This window comes from Pteropus medius, unplaced genomic scaffold (genome assembly GCF_902729225.1).
Source record: "Pteropus medius unplaced genomic scaffold, Ma_sr-lr_union100, whole genome shotgun sequence".
NCBI lineage: Eukaryota > Metazoa > Chordata > Mammalia > Chiroptera > Pteropodidae > Pteropus > Pteropus medius.
Window position 1 is genome coordinate 9,037,667 of NW_024354500.1, and position 19,549 is coordinate 9,057,215.

General features: G+C 37.0%; 1 protein-coding gene across 1 annotated transcript; it reads left to right on the forward strand.

Annotated features, from left to right (window-relative positions):
- The first annotated feature begins 732 nt into the window (after nt 1-732).
- AKIRIN2 (akirin 2) lies at nt 733-19,276 on the forward strand. The gene is made up of 5 exons (XM_039852903.1): nt 733-1,506; nt 15,159-15,302; nt 16,963-17,112; nt 18,298-18,369; nt 18,594-19,276. The coding sequence occupies exons 1-5, from the start codon at nt 1,272-1,274 to the stop codon at nt 18,602-18,604; spliced, it is 612 nt and encodes a 203-aa protein (XP_039708837.1). The 5' UTR covers nt 733-1,271; the 3' UTR covers nt 18,605-19,276.
- The last annotated feature ends 273 nt before the right edge of the window (nt 19,277-19,549 follow it).

Genomic DNA, 19,549 nt, shown 5'->3' on the forward strand with positions numbered 1-19,549 from the left:
TTCTTATCTCACTCGTTTTTCATTCAAAGCTAAACAATTTGATTCTGTATGCCGTTCAAATCCTGTTCATTTACAGGGTAAAGGAGGCTTCACAGAAATACTGACTGGATGCAAGCAACTATGTGAGAAGGGCAAAGCATGGAGTTTAACCAAGGACCCTGTAATCTGACTATTACAGTTGTTCTCTCTTGCAATCCTAAGTAGATTTCATAATATTATTTCCTAGCCCTTCGAAGTGACAGGTTTTGTTTTGGGCACTCGTATTACCGAAATTAATCTGTCTTGGACTATTACGCTGGTTTCGTTTCCTACTTCCTGCTTGTTAAATCACTGTGGGAGCGGTAGAAGGACAACTTTGTCCTAAACTTTAAAGGTCTTTTAAGCTTGCTTTCTCCACCGGTTCGCTTGATTTCCTCTCTTCTACTCTCTCAGAGGCTTTTCTTTTTTTCTCTCTCTCTCTCTTTTGCTTAGCTCCTTTTACACACAAGTCGCGTAGGGGGATTTAAATTCCAACCCGGAACTCGGAATCGCGCGCCTTGAATGACGGGAGTCGTAGTTTCCGTGACTCCTCCCTAACCGCTTTTCACACGTATTCCTCCGCACGGCGAAAACCTACAACTCCCAAAATGCACACTTGGGGTGGCCACCCCTATGCGCACGCGCCCTGACGCCGCAGGATTTGAATCGGCGGCGTTGTTATTGACGCCATATTGGGGCCAGCGGCGGGTGGAGGAGTCGTACGCTGGAGGGGGAAGTGGCTGGACGTGTTTGCAGGAGCTCCTGACGCCGCCGCCGCCGCCTTGCAATCTCTCCTCATCGACCGCCGCTCTCGAGCTTCCGACCTTACTCGGGCCTTTTAGGAGGCGCGTTCCAGCCTCACACTTCACGGAGCTGATACCGACTTCCTAAGGAAGCCGATCTCAGGGCAGGAGCGCCTGAGGCGCGGCGCAAAGCTCGAACGGACAGCGGGGGTGGCAGGAGCCTCTCCCGGGGGATCCGCGCCTGAGGAGGCGGAAGAGGCCCCCGACGCGGCTGGCGTGAGCTGCTGACACCGCCCCTCCTGCTCCCTCCCGTACCGACCCGGGCCACTGTCCCTGCCGCGGAAGCTGCAGCAGCGGCGGCGGCTCTCCTCACCGGCGCTCCGCCGCTCGCCTTTCTGCTCTTGAGTCCGTCGGTTAGGCTCTCCTTGAGTCCCCGCTCTCCCCCTTCCTCGCCCTCCCTCGTCACCCCTCCCAACCCCACCCGAGCCCGGCACCTCAGCTGCCCCGGCAATGGCGTGTGGAGCCACTCTGAAAAGGACTCTGGATTTCGACCCGCTGCTGAGCCCGGCGTCCCCGAAGCGGAGGCGATGTGCGCCATTGTCGGCGCCCACCTCGGCCGCCGCCTCCCCGTCGTCCGCGGCCGCGGCCACCGCCGCCTCCTTCTCGGCCGCCGCTGCCTCGCCGCAGAAGTATCTTCGAATGGAGCCGTCCCCCTTCGGCGATGTCTCCTCTCGCCTCACCACAGGTGGGACTCGGCCCCGCGCGCGACCTTAGGGTGGGCAAGAGGACTGGGGTTCCGCAGCACGGGATGCGGCCACACGGGTGAGGGTGCCGGACTCGTCCTCGTTGTTAGCGAAGGAGCTCCTCCAGCCTCGGAGACACAATAGAAACGGCCTGATGTGAAGGGGGCGGGCGGGCAGAGGTTCAGGAGGTGGGGTGGGTAGTGGCTGCCTTGCCGGGTATTGTGGGAAAGAGGAAGATCTTTTTCTTTGGGTCGAATGACTGGAATTGAGTGTTTTCGTAGTCTGGAGCGCCCCAGCGGAAATGATCAGAGAGGGCGATATTATACATTCAGGCGAGAGAAGGGTCGCATTTCACTCGAGCCTCGATGTCTATCTCCCCGAATCGATTGGTTGCAGCTATTAACTCTGGGACTGGGTGGTTTGAGGCGAGGCAGCAGCCCCTCCTCCAGTTCAGACATGGCTGATTTTAGTACAGAGGGGGTGGGGAATGGGGGGTGGGGATGGATGTCACTGGGGCGAGATCTAGGCCTGTCATTAATCACCCACAAGAACGCCACTTTGGCTGAGTCAAGACCTGTTTCCCTAGCAGGGTCAACAACAAAGAAAATGCTCTTCCCGAGTCCTGTAATATGATCATACTATACGTTTAGACCTTGAGAAACGTGGGATTTTTAACGAAAAGCAAATTGTATTGAAAATTGGGGCTGAGTGATTGCTTTTAGTTGGAAGTGCTTATTTCTGCCCAACAAAGTATGTTGGGAGAAAGCCTAGGCCTTAAGAATAATAAATTAACCCAAGATTCCAAGGGACTTCAGACTATTTTTATTTTTGCTTTTCATCTTGAAACATTTCCTGAAAGTGACTACAGGGAAATGCCTTTTGGCTGCTTTGTACTGTATGTGTATGCCCAGTTTTTTATGTACTTTGAAAATCCTTGTGTGCCCTTGGCACAGTCCTAGGATAGGCTTTTGTGGACTGGTAGTGTAAATATGTTTCCTTTGTGTGTGAGCCTTTAGTAATATTATGACCTATAGACAAAGCCATAGCTCGATTTATATGTTTCGTTATCGTTAACTTGAAAATAATTATGTGCCACTATATTTGGTAACTTCCATCTGGAATTGACTTAGTTCACTTTTGTCTTTCAGATCATATTTTAAATATCCTTCCCTAAATATATGGGGCTACCTTTTTTATTTAATTAAATATCGGATCTAACCTACGGATAAATTATTGTAGAGTTGGAATGAGTTTTTAGAGGAATTCCTAGATGCTTTATTTAGTGACTATACCTAAGCTGTCTTCGATGTAAAGGCATTTATTGATTTATTGTTAGGCTTTACATTAAAAAAGAATGTTGAGAATGAGCTGGTGATTGTTTTTAGAGTTGCCTTTTTTAGTAAAATGGTATCATGGATTCTGTACTTAATAAATAGGTCACTTAAAAATATCTCTAGTTAACCAGCAATGAATTTCATTCCAGGGGGGGAATTAATACAATATTAATTTGGAGAGTTAAAGTATATCTCGGTGCTAAAATAGTCTTGAGCACATATGGTAAACCAGCCAGAGGTTATAACATTTGTCCTCACTTTAAAGGGAGTTTATTTGGAAAGAATTGTGATCCTTTCCAAATCTGTCATTTCACTGATACATTTGTAGCATTGGCTAATAAAATTGGCCTCACATCTCAAATTTCAATTAATAGTAGAAGATTGGAATTGTTTAAGCCTGCTGATTCAGATGCATTTTTTTTCCCCCAAAATATTGCTGTCTTATATTTCTTCAAGGTGTTTTTTGACATTTACTCTGGAAGTTTGATCATACTGTGTCTGAACTCTAAAATTACACCGTAATTGATTTTTATTGAATTTGCTAAAAGTTATTTCGCTTTTACAACTAATTTGAATATTAACATAAACAGTTGGCTTGAGAAAAGCAGCTAAAATTGCTAAAGTTTTGAATTTCTAAAAGTTACTTTTAAAAAATTTTGAATGACATTCTACATTTAATTTGGCTTTGTGTTTACATGGCCAGTTTGGGACATTCTCCTTTTGTAATAATGTCATAATGGGAGCTGCAGTGTTGTGCAGGCATCAAAGAGCTTTCCAGTTTTCATGTCGTCAAATTTGGAAAGAATTTTCCAAGCACCTAAATTTTAAATTTATGTTTTATCAGTGATGATTCTTAAACTTTACAAAAGTTAGTACCCATATATCCTTAGCTGAAGTAAGTATCTAGGGTTGGAAATAGAAAGTGACTTAACAAATTGAGATTGGGACTCTGCGGGAACTTGTTTCCCTTTCATTTCTGTTCAAATATAAATTAAACAATTTAGAGCTAGAGTACTGAAGTGATTTTTTTTTTCAGAGATATGTATATAATTTCTTGTTATTTTATCACTTTTCTCTGGATACTTTAATATAGAGTCTTCTGACGTGTAGCAGAAGCCATGTCGCGGCTTTACTGATAGTTTCAGGATTGTGAACATCTGTTTTAAACCCTCGTTTTAGTTATCCCAGGAAATTTTTACGTTGACTATTATTTAAATCAATATTTTTTAAACTGTTGCAACTTCATACCAGGAAAAAAAGATAGGGTTGGCAAATAAAGTTTTATTGGAACACAGCCTTGCCCATTCTTTTTTCTTCAACTATTGTCCATTGTGGGCTATAACAGCAAAGTTGAGTATTTGTGACAGGAACTGTATTTTCCCAAAACTCAAATATTTACTGTCTGGTCCTTTACAGAAAAAGTTTGCCTATCCCTGGGCTGGGGTGTCAGGAGTTTACAATACCCATGGATGTGGAAAAGGAAAAGTGAATGAATGATGAGTGGAGGTGTGTGTGGGGGAGGGGAGCATTGACTGCGTTTGGAGAAATGAACATTTCTAGTAGCTATATCAGCACTCATCCTGGAAACAGATTCAAAGATTTCTCTTTCCAATTTGTTTTTAAAACATCACAGAATATTACCATTTAGCCAAAAGAGCGTCATGATATTGTCAAGAACAAAATTATGTAGTATTACAAAAACTCAGTCAAATCCAACACATTGTTTTTCATAATTGTGTAGTGAATGAATGAATGATCTGGTGAAGAAATCTTCCTATGGATGTCATCCTATTTGTGAGTTTGGTAGGTACTTTTGTACATATTGTTTATGTCTTGTTACCATTGCTCTAGTCTGCTTTAGGAATTGAGTTGGATGAAGAGTTAAATTCCATTGTAGTAACTCATTGTATTTGCTGGAAACTTGCCATTAAAAATGGAAATTGCAGCTTGTGACTGGGTTTACCGGAACTTAGATCGTTCAGTAGACATTGATGCATGCCTGCAGACAAACACACCAGCTGGCTTAAATGAAGTATAAATGGTTCTAGGCAAACAAATGAGATTCTGTTGGAGAAGGCAGCATTTCACTTCAAATGTCATTTATATTGAGCCAGAAGTATTCTTAATATTTCGTGGTTATTTAAACAGCTGTTAAGTTGCTTCTAGTTTCTCAGTGGATTTGGCATATAAACTATTTTTAATGGTCTTTGTATTTGGGATTTTCAACCTGATATTTAGGACTATACGTAGCTTCATTTATTTCATTCTTCTATGAATTATGCATTTATCACTTCTGTAAGTTTATGGCCATTAAAAGCAGAGTGCAATTGTATTAACTAATGAGCTATTTTATTTTGAAAGGAGAAAATAAAGCCAAACTGGAGCACAGAAACACATGATACTATTAGCTACCATTGTGGCCACAGAGCCAGTAATCTGAGATATGAAGGAGATTAATAAAGTGTCTTCAGTTATTGAATAACTTTATAGTAAAAAGAATATACTGTGTATTCCTCAGGTCTTTCCTAAGTAAATAGACCCAGGAAGATGGCAATTATAGCAATGCTCTTGTTTTGAAAGGTTGCAAATAAGAGATTCAGTGGAAGTGTGCAGTTTTTTGTTTTTTGTTTTTTTCCTTTGAACAGAAACTTTTGAGTCTCCTTCAGAATAACAGCATGAGTTAAATTTGGACCTCTTGGATAGTTGATTCATGAAACTAGATCACGGTGTTGGGGGTGGATCTTTTCAAGTACCTGTAACTGAATTAGCCAGCAACTTGTGGTCCCTGCAAGTATTGGCATTAACACTGTGCTAGTACTGTTGACTCACAGTGTATTCTTTATGAATATGTGAAACCACGGTGAACTTCTTGCCTTTGAGAAGATTACCTACTTATGAAGCGTGAGATACTTGTTCAAGCCTATATGAACCAGTGTGGCATCTGCAGATAGTAAAGAAGTCTACACAAATGAATTAAAGTTATTTAATTATGTTGCTGAGTGTAGGGATTCTAGAACTCAGCTTACCAATATTTCTCAATGTCTAAATACACCTGAAAAATGTGATCCGGCAGCAGCAGTCTTGTAGGGGAAAGACTGTTAATAGGAATGCCCACTGGATTTTGGGGGGGATTGGGTGGGTCATATGGGTCTTTGTGTAGTTTGAAAATAACCCCAAAGTTATTATCTGCCATATCTTCTCTCTTAGTTTAATGTCTTATCACAAATTAACTTTAAAAATATTTATTGTATTTGTGAATTAATCAAGCCTTAGCATTTCCCACTGTTCTTAGAGATGCTGTAGTTTTTTTAAAAAATGAAATTTCAGTTCTAGCCCTCATTCTGTACCAATTTTTAAAGGTCGTTTGGTGACAATATAGCTACAATATGTGACAACATATTTGTAAATTGTGACTCAAATGGGTAGTGATAATAAATACAGCAATTAGTTTAAGACTCTAAACAATGCTTTTTATGAGGCACTTGAAGTATACTTCTCAGTATTCCCTCATCTTTCTGGGCAGTGATGGTAAACAGGGATTATGTACATCATTATAATTGAAGTAGCCACATTTACAAAGATTTTACCCTTTTCAGGGATTTGCTCATTTGAAGAAACACATGTTTAAAGATTTTTACATGAATTTTAGGAGGAAATATTTTGTATTACGAAGTTCTGATCTTTTATTTCTAAAAGAATTAAGTTACAGCAAATTTCTCACATGATATGTTGCAGCTGTATTGAGCAGGAAGATAATCCTTGCAGGTAAATTAAAATTCTAGTGTATGTCAAGTTGTCAGTTTAGAGATTTACTTTGGCACTTTCGATCAGAATTTTGCAGTATGCCAGATTGTGTAGTCTTTCTTGAAATGATAGACTTTTTTGGGTGGTAGTAATGATTTCTAACATTCCAGTACAGAAAAACAGCTTATAATATACTTGTAGTTTGTCTTGGAGTATAAGTTAATGTCTTCCTCCCTTTAAAAATCGTAAGTCGTAAGTTCTTGTACAGTTGTCATAGACGAGATCATCTGAAATGTACTAGTGTTTTGGAACATTTTTATTTTATTAAAACGAATATTTCCATTAATAAAGTTTTTGGATTTGCCTTAATTTTTAGTTCTAGGTCTGTGCAAGTACCTGGTTTTTCTCAACCTTATTAAAAAATTTAAATACTCTGGAAGTCACTTGCTGTAGCTTTTAAGAACCTGGTTCGAGTTCCAGATACTGTGCTGGTTAGGCCAAGAAAAGTCTCTCAAGGGACCAATAGAGCTGCCACTGCAAATACTTTATCAACTAGCTAAACTTGAATAAAAATGCTGTAATCTTTATATCAGTATACTATTTTAATTCGCGTGGACATTTATCCACATTAGCATTATTTTCATCTTTGGCAGCCTAAGTATTGAAATTGGGTTACTGATTAAATCACACATTTACTATTGAAATCTTAAGGAAAAAGTTATTCTTTTTAGGTGAGTGTTGAACCTTCTTTCTTAGCTGTTTCTGAAATTGTCTCAGCCTATGATGTGCATTCTGACTTTGGTAAGTATTGTTGCAGTGATCTGGCTTGAAGAATAGAGGGTAGAGTGGAATTTGAAAGATTGCAGAAAGCCAATTTTTTAAGTTTGCCTTTTAATTGTTTTAGAGAATAGCTTGTTCCTAGTGCTGAAATATAATTCTCTGGAAGAAAAACTTTTCTAAATGGTATAATTGGTTCAAAGTATTGGAGGTTTTAGGTTGCTATGACTGAACTGGGGGACCCCATGTTGGCTGTAAACCCATTCATGGCCCAAGGTGAAAACAGTACATTATCACAGGCTGGCATCGTAATTAGTCCTGTATGGCAATGCTGATCTACCAATTTAGATTACTTCTTCACTTTTAAAACACCACTAAAACATTCTGGTTAGATATAGACGCCTGTCCTAAGAGGAGGCAATTTAGAGACTCTCGAAGCATCCTTTATGTACATATCTGAATGTAACATGAAGACTTCTTACAATTATTGTTAGAGCCAGTGGTTCTATAGTTTCAGGGCTCTGGGTAGATGAGAATTGTGCTGCCTTTTGGATACTGCCTCAGCAGTCATAGAGTTTGAGTTTTAGGGTATGAAGTGTCAATAATACATGACAGTAATCCCTGTATTCTAACTGGCATCTTGTTTTTTTAAAATTAGTTTTCCTCATTGTGATTTATTCTAACCTCAGGTACTTGTGGAAAACTGGCTAGGTATGGTAATACAATAATGGAGATATTAAGAGTTTAGGTCCTGAGATCAGTGTTGGCTTTGCCATAATCCAGCTGTGTGGCCTTTCAGAAGACACTGAAGCAAAGCTTCATTTTCCTCATCTATAAAATTACACACATGGTGATAGTAGTATCTCCCTGTCAGAGTTGTAAAGATTGATCTTTCCTGTCCCCAAGTACTGAAGACAGTCACAATAGGGCAACCTTAAGATGTGACTTTTTACACTGTTCGGTAATCCTGTCATTTCAGTGAATAACCTTGCCTTCTCCACAGAAAAAATAGAAGCCATTAAATGGCGGCTTCTTCGTTTTTCCCAGTACCACCACTACCAGCATTTCTGCCTATCTTATTTTCCTTTTAGTATCGTTGAAGATTAAATCAGGTAATTGAAGCACTTTACACAGTGAGAGAAGGGTCCCACTTCTCTCCAAAGAAACGTTATCCTCGTGACTATTTTTCTCTCGACCAGACCTTTGCTTTTGTTTTTAAATATCGTCAAGCCTCCCATCATAAAGTAAAACATCCTCATTTTCCTCCCAGTAGTCATGCAGATTACTCCACTTCAAAACCAAATTCAAAGAGCTTTCAGATAGTCTATTTGCTTCTATTTCTTGAGTTCTCAACTCACTCCTGATATATTTGTGCCTCAGACAGCTCTTGTCAAGTCAATAATCATTTCCATGGCCCACAGTGAGTCTTCATCTTGTTTCACCTTTCTTACAGCACACTGATGACCCTCTCCCTTCTTTTTGAAATACTTTTTTTTCTTCTTCTGTGGTAATACTTGTCTTCTCTGGCTGCTTTCTGTCTTCATCTGGCCATTAAACTTAGCATTTCTTAGTTCTAGGTTCATCACTATGCCTGTCTAGCTTAATAGCTCCCTAAACAATCACATGCATACTTATGACTTGTTTCCCCTCACAGATGCCTGATTTATTTCTTAGTTTAGACCATTCCTCTCAGTTCAGCTGTGGGGAATTTGGACCTTTTATTGCTAGATCTTACCAGTAGTCTTCCCTCCCCCCAGAAATCAGAATTTTTGTGAAATCTATTGACTTCTAAATATTCACAAATAATTTACAAAATGTATAGAGTAAGCAAAAGATGTCTGTGAGCTTCCAATCAGTGCCTTTTGGTGTGAGAGGCAGTCTTAATATTTTCTAAAGCAGACATAATAAAAAAGCAAATGCATCCATTACATAATATATGTGTATTTTCTATTTTAAGAAAGGTGTGTTAGGAAAAATGAATCAATATGTGTATGTTAATGTCATATAATGAGTCTCCTGAGGTAGGTCCAGTCAAGTTCAAATTGATATACAGAATATTGTCCTGCTAGGGAGTGTTATGTCTACTGTAGAAGTACAATAGCCATGCAAGCGAGGGTGGCAAAATGAACTAATTTTTTTGTACTTATAATCTCTGCTGTTGCTGCTTCTCCTCCCCTCCATTTTCTGGTATGTCCAGTAATAAGTAAACTAACCACTTTTCTTTTTAATTGCCACAGTAGGGGAGTTACTATTTTAAGCAGGGGATACAAACTTAAACACCCATAGTTCCAGGCCAGTTATAAATCAGTGAAGTAAACTCGGTGGAACCGGCGAATTCCAACCTTGCTACTGACCAGCAGCACCACCTGGAAACTCATTAAAAATGCAGTCTGAAGCTCCATCTCTGTCTTCATTAAAAAACAAAACAAAACCTAGGTGATTTATGTGTGCATTTGAAGTTTAAAATCACATGAGACCTTAGGCCCAAAAGGTAGCAGTCACTCTTCAGCTGAATTTTTACCACATTCAGCCCCTCTCCCCCCTCCTCCCCAGGCAACAGCCAAAAAAACCTGCTTTTACTGTAAATCACCCAACTTTAAATGTTCGCCCCCAATTCACACTGGTTGGTAGAGAGAGTATTCAAGCCAGATGTGCCTTTACCCTGTGAACTACCAGTTTGCAACCTGGTTTCCAGGTTTGTTATAGCTGGCTGGGACTGGGTGTGTGTGCGTGCGTGCGTGTGTGTGTGTGTGTGTTGGGTGCCCTAATAAGTTGTTATAGGTAGAAGGTGGGTTTTTTCTTCAGGTTGAGTTTACTGTTCTAGGGTGCCCCTCAGTCTGCTCTCTGTCCTTCATGGCCATGGTTAATTTGAATTGAAGCTGGACTTCTTGCTGTGGTACTAAATGTTTTCTGAAACATGAATGTTTTAGATTTTGGATAATTCAGTTTCCTCATTCTCTTCCCCATTTACTGTTTTTTTGTTTCTTATTCTGTATTTCCCTAGATTGTAAGCATATTTGAGGAACTACTTGGAGATAGTAAAGAGTTAAACAGCAAAAGCAACAGGGTTAACATATCCCTTTAGAATCTAGTATAAGATAAAAGAGGTATGAAACTTATTGGATATTAGGGAGGAAACATCTGCTGATTGAGCATTGTTGAACTCCTTGCCTTAGTGACTCCCATTGTACAGTTCATTTGTAAATTTATACTTAGACCTGCAGGTTTTTAACAAATTGAGTCATTTATTTCAAGTAAATACTCATTGGCTAGTATAGTACCAGCGAAGTAATAATAGAATTTGACCTATAGTGATTATAGTTTTTCTTCCTTTTGTAGGAGATAAATGAATGCTTCTTACACAGTAAAATACTATATAATATAAATTTAGAAGCTAAGCCAGTTGCTTTTAAAGTACTATAGATAATGCCCTAAAGTTTATATACTTGTTTGCAGCTGTATTATGCTTTTTAGGATTCATGTTAATCCAAATAGAAGTTAATACTGTAGATAAAACTTCACAACCATGTTAAAATTTGGTTCCTGGTTCCCTGGACATAGCAGTAATTTTAAAGTGAATTATAAACAGCATCAGCACATTCGTTTTACTTAGATAGCTTTTGGCTGGATAAGAATATTGTCCTTAAGGTTTCTTCAAGGAAACTAAGAACTGTTATCTGAACAGATAATCATGGGAAAAAGTTGATTTACAAAGATGGGTCTCCATAGCAACTCGTGTGTGTGTGTGTGTGTGAGTGTGAGAGAGAGAGAGAGAGAGAGAATTTATAAAGTAGGCATGGCAATGTGTAGCATGTAGTTCAGAGCTCTAGATTTGGTCTTTTACCTTATTTGGAACATTTTCTTAGTTTTAGGCAGGTTCTCTACTTATGTACAGGTTTTCCATTTCATTTGTGTTCCTGAAACTGACAGACTCAAGATTTATTTATTTTAATTCCATTGTTTATCTGTCTAAATGAACTTTCACTTTATTTTTTCAAAGATGCCATAGAAAAATTAGCACATAAGGTGAAATAAAAAGGTCTTATACTACACTTAAAACTGTTAATGAAAACTTAATGTTTGATCTAGTAATGATGTCAGTAGGAAAACATTAAGTCTATACAGGTTGGTACCAAAAGTTGAGCATCACATATCACAGGTGTTTAGACATTTTATGGACTCCACTCTAGAAAAAAAGATACTTGACTTCTCCCCTCCCCCAATTTTGTGGTTCTCCTTTAAAACTTTAAACATATTTTTAGTTGTTTCTAAATACATATTCCTCATTTTTGTCTTAGTCCTATCTTAATGGTGTTTCTCTTACCCTCATCAACTCAGTTGTTTTTTTCCTCCTGTTTATAATATTGTTAACCTTATTGTGTCTAGGCTTTCTTAAGTCATCAGTCACAACTAAGATGAGTAAAACAATTTGGAAGTAAGCTTAACATTGCTTCAAAATACACATTTTCACATTTACCTAGGTTTTTGGCTGTTTATTTTTCACATTTCTTTAATAGAATGTAAACTGTGTTGGCAGCACAAATATCACGTGTAACATGTAGCTGAAATAAAGTGTCACTTGCTAGGTTAATAAGAGATGGCTAGATAGATGTAAATAGCTTAAGACTAAGTGGACATAGGTACATTTTTGATGTATGGAAGGCCCTTACCCAGCTGGTATGGAAGCACCTTAAGTCAGGCAAATATATTGGTGAACTTAAAATGTGAGTTGTATTAAATTGAACCTGGGGGAATTTGAGTTATCAGCTTCAAAACTGTTTATACCTCTGAACTGAGATAAATTGAGCTTGAAGCTTTAGCTGTTTGTTACTTATGCTGCTGAGATCTTGGTCAAGTTGAATTGGACCATTAGCTGCATAACAATGTTGATCACATATTGCCAGTATTATAGCACTTGAGGGCACAGTGAGGCTTAGATGACATAGTTGCATCATATTAGATGTAAAAAGAAGTGCAGGCAATAGCATTCAAAATCCTTCAGCTCTTTAACTGAGAATATCAAGTGTTGGCAAAGATGTAGAACAGATGGAATATTCGTTGCTAGTGGGAATGCAAACTGGTATATTACTCTGGAAAATGGTTTGGCAGTTTCTTACAAAGTAAAGCAATACGCTTACCATATAATCAAGCCATCCAGTCCCACTTTTAGGTATTTACTCAAGAGAAATGAAAATTTGTCTACCCCTCAACTTGTACTTGAATATTCATAATAGCCTTGTTCATTATAGCCCCAAATTGGAAACAATCCAAATGTCCATTAAAAGGAGAATGGATAAATTACGGTATATACACATACAATGGAATATGAATCAGTAAAAAGGAATTACTGAATCGTGCAATATCATGTATGAATCTCGGAAACATTTTGCTGAGTGAAAAATTAGACAAAAATATCTATACTCTTTATGATTTCAATTATATGAAATTTTAGAAAAGGCAAAACTATACAGTGACAGTAGATTAGTGGTGCTGGTGGCAAATAGGAACATGAGAACTTTTTAGGGTGATAAAAGTCCCTTATTATGCTTGTGGTGGTTCCATGACTATGTATTCCCTTGTCAGAACTCATTGAATTATACACTTAAATTGGTGGATTCATTTGTAAATTATACCTTAAAATTGTTTAGCTTGTTAGAATGCCTCTTAAGATAGTATGGAGGTTTATAAAGCTAAATTTTTTCAAGTTTAACATCTTAATGCTAGGCTAGATGGTTTTTTGAGATTATCAAGAGTTTGTTACAACTGTTCTTTTGGTACATCTTAGTTGTGCTTTGGTTGATTTTGTAAGAAAAAGGAAGACTAATTGGAACAGCTGCATGGTGATCAAAGAATGTCATACAAAAGATGTTAAGGTCAAATTACTCTGCTAGTACATTTAAAGTCTCTGGTTGGGAATAAACTTTAAGATGCCATGATCAGGGGGTGGTAGCTTTGAGCAAAAAGTGATGAATAAAGCTTGCTGTCTATCAGAGATCAAACCATCATTACTTTGAAACCTATTTTAGACCGTTGCTCCTGAAAGAGTTCTTTTATTAAAAAATAGGAATATGTGACCTTGTCCTAGTTGGTATAGGATATTGCACCAATTTTATTGGACACCTGTGAATCTTAGGAAACCCATTTCGATCAAGGTACTTAATTGTTCAGTAGACAGCCATTTTATTTCACACTGGTAACTTTATTTTTAAATTACAAACTATTTCAAATAAATGGAAGAAGACTGAAAATAATTGTTTAATATAAAAAAGTTAACATTCTGAAAAATATTAAATATAGCTAAAACCACCTTGAAAGTCAATCATCCAATGTGTGATTTTGTACTTAAACTGCATTCATGCATACATAAAACAGGTTTGTTTATACACAAATTTACATAAATGGAATCTTCATTGCGTATATCTTTTGCAATTTGTTTTCTTCCCTGACATAGTCTAAAATGTTTAAGAGACTGATTGATGTCCCCTCAGAGTCTCTCTCTCAAAAGCCCTAAAAATTCTTACTAGGGAAACAATATAAAGTGAGAAAAGAGACATGAGAATTCAGTATATACCTAAGAAAACCATCAGTATTAAATTTAACCAACAAAAAACAAAAATTGATCTCACATAAATCTTTAGCCTTCAGTTGAGTGTTTAGTTCATTTTTAAATTAATGCATCATTGTAGAATTGATTGTTTAAGTTACACTGTTATATTTATGAATATTTTATTGCCTGTTAGTTGCCACCTTAACTTTAAATTTTTGTTTAATTTTGCTTTGGATTGAGATTATTAAGTAATTGGGATGTACAGCAAGTCCTCACTGCACGTCATTGATAGGTTCTAGGACATTAAAGGAAATAACGTATAACAAAACCAGTTTTACTATAGGTCAAGAGTTAACAAGACTTAAGTTCCTATGGAAATGACATTGAACAAAATGTTATTCAAGGACATGCTGTAGTTTCACATAGATAGCCTGTTACTTTAGGAGCTGTAGTGGTTCTGAGAGTCTGGAGGGGCGTGGAAACCTCACGGATTTTCTAAAGTGGTTAAATGGTAACTATTTTCAATTAAAAATCTTTCTAGAATGGCCTAAAGAATATGCTTGATATAATTTTAACTGTTTCTATGGTTGTGGTTGAAGATAATGGCACTATGGTATAGTGGTTCTTACCGAGTACCTGTTATATACCAATCACTTTACATGAGTTTTTACCCCAATATTCAGAACAAAACTTTGCTGTTAATGATGGGGTATTCATAGGTTCTAGGTTCTTTTTAGCTTAATATTAATGGCCATGACCATTTAACATACGATAATTTTTTAGTTCCCATCTATTCTGGCATTTTTCTGGCATATTGTCACTTCTCATTGGTATGTGCTTATATAAACATAGTCCTCCCACTTATTATTTATGATCTAGGAAAAGCCTATTTAATAGTTCAATGTGTGATGAATAAATGACCTTTGAGTTTGGGATTCTTTAGAAGCTGAGTGAATCATGTGTTTTAGTTCACAGACTCCCTTATTACACAGAATGAAAACTTTATTTTTGCAAATCAGTGCTCAAAAAGAATGGCATTATAGAATAGCTGAATTTCACGTGGTGTATATGTGCTATTTCTAAATGAGTCCCCTCATTAATGCTGAAACTAATCCCTCTCAGAACATCAGTTTTCTAGATATTATTTTAAGAGAATATTTCAGTAGATTGGGTCTACTAATAATTGTTGAAACCTAACCCTTTTTTTAACTTGAAAGTTTTTATCTTGCCAAATTTTAATTTTTTCTTTTAGAACAAATTCTGTACAACATAAAACAAGAGTATAAACGCATGCAGAAGAGAAGACATTTAGAAACTAGTTTCCAACAGACAGATCCATGTTGTACTTCTGATGCACAGCCACATGCATTTCTCCTCAGTGGACCAGCTTCACCAGGTAATAATAAACTAAGTGAAAGGAACGCTTTTAAGTTTGGGAAAAGGCAATCATTTAGTCATTCAAGCACCTATTTCTCCCCTTGATTTTTAAAAAACACATTTATACAAATAATGCATGATCTCTTAAAAATATAGTACAAAATAAGTAATCACCACCTGGATTCCCACTACCCAAAGACAACCACCTATATATAATGTCCCCTAAATAGACTTCCCCATAAGTGCTTGCTGTATGCAACCTCCATTAAAATTAACAATATACCATATGTTTCTCTGTTTGGTATACATGGATCTTGCCATAGCTGAATACTATGCTATTTTATGGATTTCCCATAATTATTTAACCTTTAATGATAAATTAGACTCAGAATTTTTGCTATTACAGTATTTACAAAAATGTCTCTGTACCTGTACCTTCATGTATTTGTCCCATTAGGATAGATTCCTAAAAGTGGATTCTTTTGATCCTATGTTGTTTTTTACCTACCTCTTATTGGAAGGAGTAGTTTACAAATACACTTTTTAAAAAGGCAGAAAAATTAAGGCTTTTTGAAGTGAAGAGGAAGTAAAGCTTACTGAAAAAGAGTTGTTAAAAGTGGCTCTTGAGTAAACTCAGCAAAATAGTTTTTCTTGTGACAGTAGTTGTCTGCAGGAGGAATAGGAAAACCTGGCAGGGGAAAAAAAACATTCAAAGTCTATAATACTGTGAAATAAAATTAGATTAGGAAACATGAACTTGTTCAGAACTAAATTCTGCAGTACTGCCAGTTTGGGAGGCCAAGTAAAAGTGGGTAAAATCTGGTAAGGGGAGGTAAAGGTAGAGACTAGATTATATCAGCAAGAAATTAAGATGATCATCATTCATTAGTTTATTTCTTAGAAGATGAATTAGCTGGCAGCCTCAACTAACAAAGCTGGAAATTTAAAAGTAAATAAAGCCTTAGTAGGTATGGACTACTTTAGCTAATATAAATAAAGCTCTGCTATACTTTATTCATGTTGATGGACACAACTCTAACAAGCATAGTTAACTGGTCCCAACTATGCAGGTTATAAAGATATAGTGAAAAGAGGCATTGAGGATACATTGGGGATAGATTGATTATACACAGGACAAAAAACTGCTAACAAATCCATGTATTTGTGCATAAAATACTTACAGCAGTGTTATAATGGATGGCTATCATAATCATGAGTTCTCAAAAAAATTTCAGATGTTTCAAGAAATGAGAAATGTTATGTTTGGAAATTGAATCTCCTTAAGTGGCACTTTAAGAGGAATGTATTCTGAAGAAATCTTTTATATCAAGTATCTGATAATGCCAAATGGCTATTAGATTAATAATCTTTAGGGACTCTGACCATAAAATATAATATTGACTATTACGAATATATTCTCAGTATTTATTTTTACAAAATGGTCTCGTAGCTAAAATCATTAATTTACAAAAAAAACTTTATTAATGAAGTTTTGTTTTTATTTTGTAGTTTTCTCCACTCACCTTTAGACTTTTCAAACCCTTATATTTGATTGCATACATCTTGCTGTCTTTTTCCAGTCACAAGCAAAAGACCCAAGTGAAACCTCTTTAGTTAGAAGATGCTTTCTGTAATGGCTCTAAATGAGGTGCTGTTTTTGTTGTTCATGTTATATATAGGGACTTCATCTGCAACATCTTCGCCATTAAAAAAAGAACAGCCCTTATTCACTCTACGGCAGGTTGGGATGATCTGTGAACGTTTGTTGAAAGAACGTGAAGAGAAAGTTCGAGAAGAGTATGAAGAAATACTGAACACAAAACTTGCAGGTATGGGGATGAGTTTATAAAGTCTACCAGAAGGTCACTATAAGAAATGCATTATTTCCTATGTGTACTTCACAACACTTATACTTTCTACATGCTAGCAGAATGTTTTCTAAGAACCAGAGAATTTCAGTTCAAAAAATGAAATGAGCTCATGGCCTCCTTAGGGACCTCAAGAAACAGTATATGTTAGCCATGTAGATCAATAGTATTAGTGAACTAGATTTTTCTTATGATGTACCGTGTTAAAAACTTGACTTTGGCTGTTTACTTCAATTTGGAAACTTGAAATAATCTGGCACTGCACACAGCATTTTAGAGCAGGGGTCCCCAACCCCTGGGGCCATGGACTGGTACCAGTCTGTGGCCTATTAAGAACCAGGCCACACAGCAAGAGGTGAGTGGCAAGTGAGCTGCAGGCAAGCAAGTTAAGCTTCATCTGTATTTGCAGCTGCTTGCTCCCCAACACTAGCATCACTGCCTTAGCTCATCAGATCATCAGGTATTAGATTCTCATAGGAGCACTGGTCTCTAGTGCTAAAAAGGTTGGGGACCACTGTTTTAGAGTATCAAGCTGCTGCAGTCTTAATTATCCAAAAATTTTTTAAGTAAAATTTGATAAGTGCAGTAAATAAAATTTGTTATGTATGGTAACTTAATCAGAATCTTCACTCGTTTTTTTGTGCTACAGATTTTGATACCAGTATCGTAAGCTTTTTGATTCCTAAGGAATTAAAGGTGCTAATGTAGGCAGGAGAATTTGTCATAGAACATTTTTTTCTATGACATATGATTAGGTTATACGTGGTTTTTTTTTGGGGGGGGTGTCTTTTTTTTTAAAGCTTTTGTCTTTTTTCCTTGCATTGCAATAAATTGCCATTCATAAACCACTTATAATAAACCTTCAGAGTAGAAAGATATCTTTTTTTCCAAGCCCTTTATTTTTAATAGGTTAAGAAATAAGCCCCACTCAGCCTACATTTGAGGTTGTATGTGGTTTGGACTAAAGCATAGGTTTCCATTTAGTATTACTGTTATTATTGAGGTTACGTGTCTCATTAAGTGCCAACTTAGAATTGTTTCACTGTGTATTTTCACTATACATATAGGATTTTTCAGAGTTTATCTTGCTCTAATTTATTAGGGCATTTTGCAAGTCATGTAATTGACATGTACCTTTATTTATAGAACAATATGATGCATTTGTGAAGTTTACGCATGATCAGATAATGCGACGATATGGAGAACAGCCTGCTAGTTGTAAGTATTTTTTAAGAAGACATTTATTATAATTATCTTCATACCCAAGAAGAGAAATAAACAGAAAATAATGGAGGAGAAACCTGGAGGAAATAGGCAGCAAATTTTACTAAGGCTTATTTTTGGTTACTTTAATACCTAAGGCAGTATTGGGGATAAAGATCTGGTATGTGTTTGAATTTTGAATTAGACTTGGCACTAATTTTCCTTTTCTTCCCCTTTAGATGTTTCATGAATCACATTTTCTGCATTTGTGGGCTGCCTTGTTCCTTGTTGAGTTGTTGCAAGAGGTCCCAATTATGACATGCAGCAATGCCAACACCCCCCTGTGAATACAGGTTATTTCAAGCTTTCTTCAGTGGCAACCACTCTTAGGCAGCAACTGGTTTTGGAAATTTCCCTGATGTCAGTACCACCCAGATGTGGACCTTTGCTACCTGTATTAATACCAGTGGCCTCATTTGCTGTATCATTACAATTTGGCTTCTTATATTAATATGTTTGAAAAGGATTAAAGCTGGTATTCTAAGAACATGCCCTTCACTGGTTATGTAAATAAAAACTGTAGAATGACACTTCAGATGAAGTTAGTGTGATTTTAATTGTGCACTACAACCAAGCTGTAACCAGTTATTAATAATTTAGAATGTAATCCCAGGACATTATTAAGCAAATAGCCTACAGTGCTTCCTGTGAAATAGTGAAGGAGGAGGGCATTTCTGTATTCCAGGACTTCTTGGGGTTTCCGAATGGGTTTATATGATTTTCTTTTTTTTGGTAGTTTTTATTTATTCTATCAGTCTTTTTAACAAATGTTTATTGCTGCATTTTTTTCCCCAGTGTATCATTGTTTTACTGCCCTTGTAGTACTGGAATTTAGTTGGAAGAATAAAACATTTACTTCTAACCTGCTTGTTTTTTAATGTGCAGAAGGGTAGTATTTGAATAAAGCCAGTGTTTTAATCTAAGCATTTTCTAGGAATCAGTGTTAATTTCCTGAAAAGGTTTGTAAATCAGTCTTGTCTTTCACCAAATCTAAGATTTGAGTGTTTTCAAAACCTGAGTCTGATTCCAAATTGCTTTTCTTATAACTGACTGCATGAGAAAATGTTACATAAATGATCAGTTTTAACGGCTGTGGAATTTTTACCTCAAAGATGTCAGCAGATTCCAAGTTATT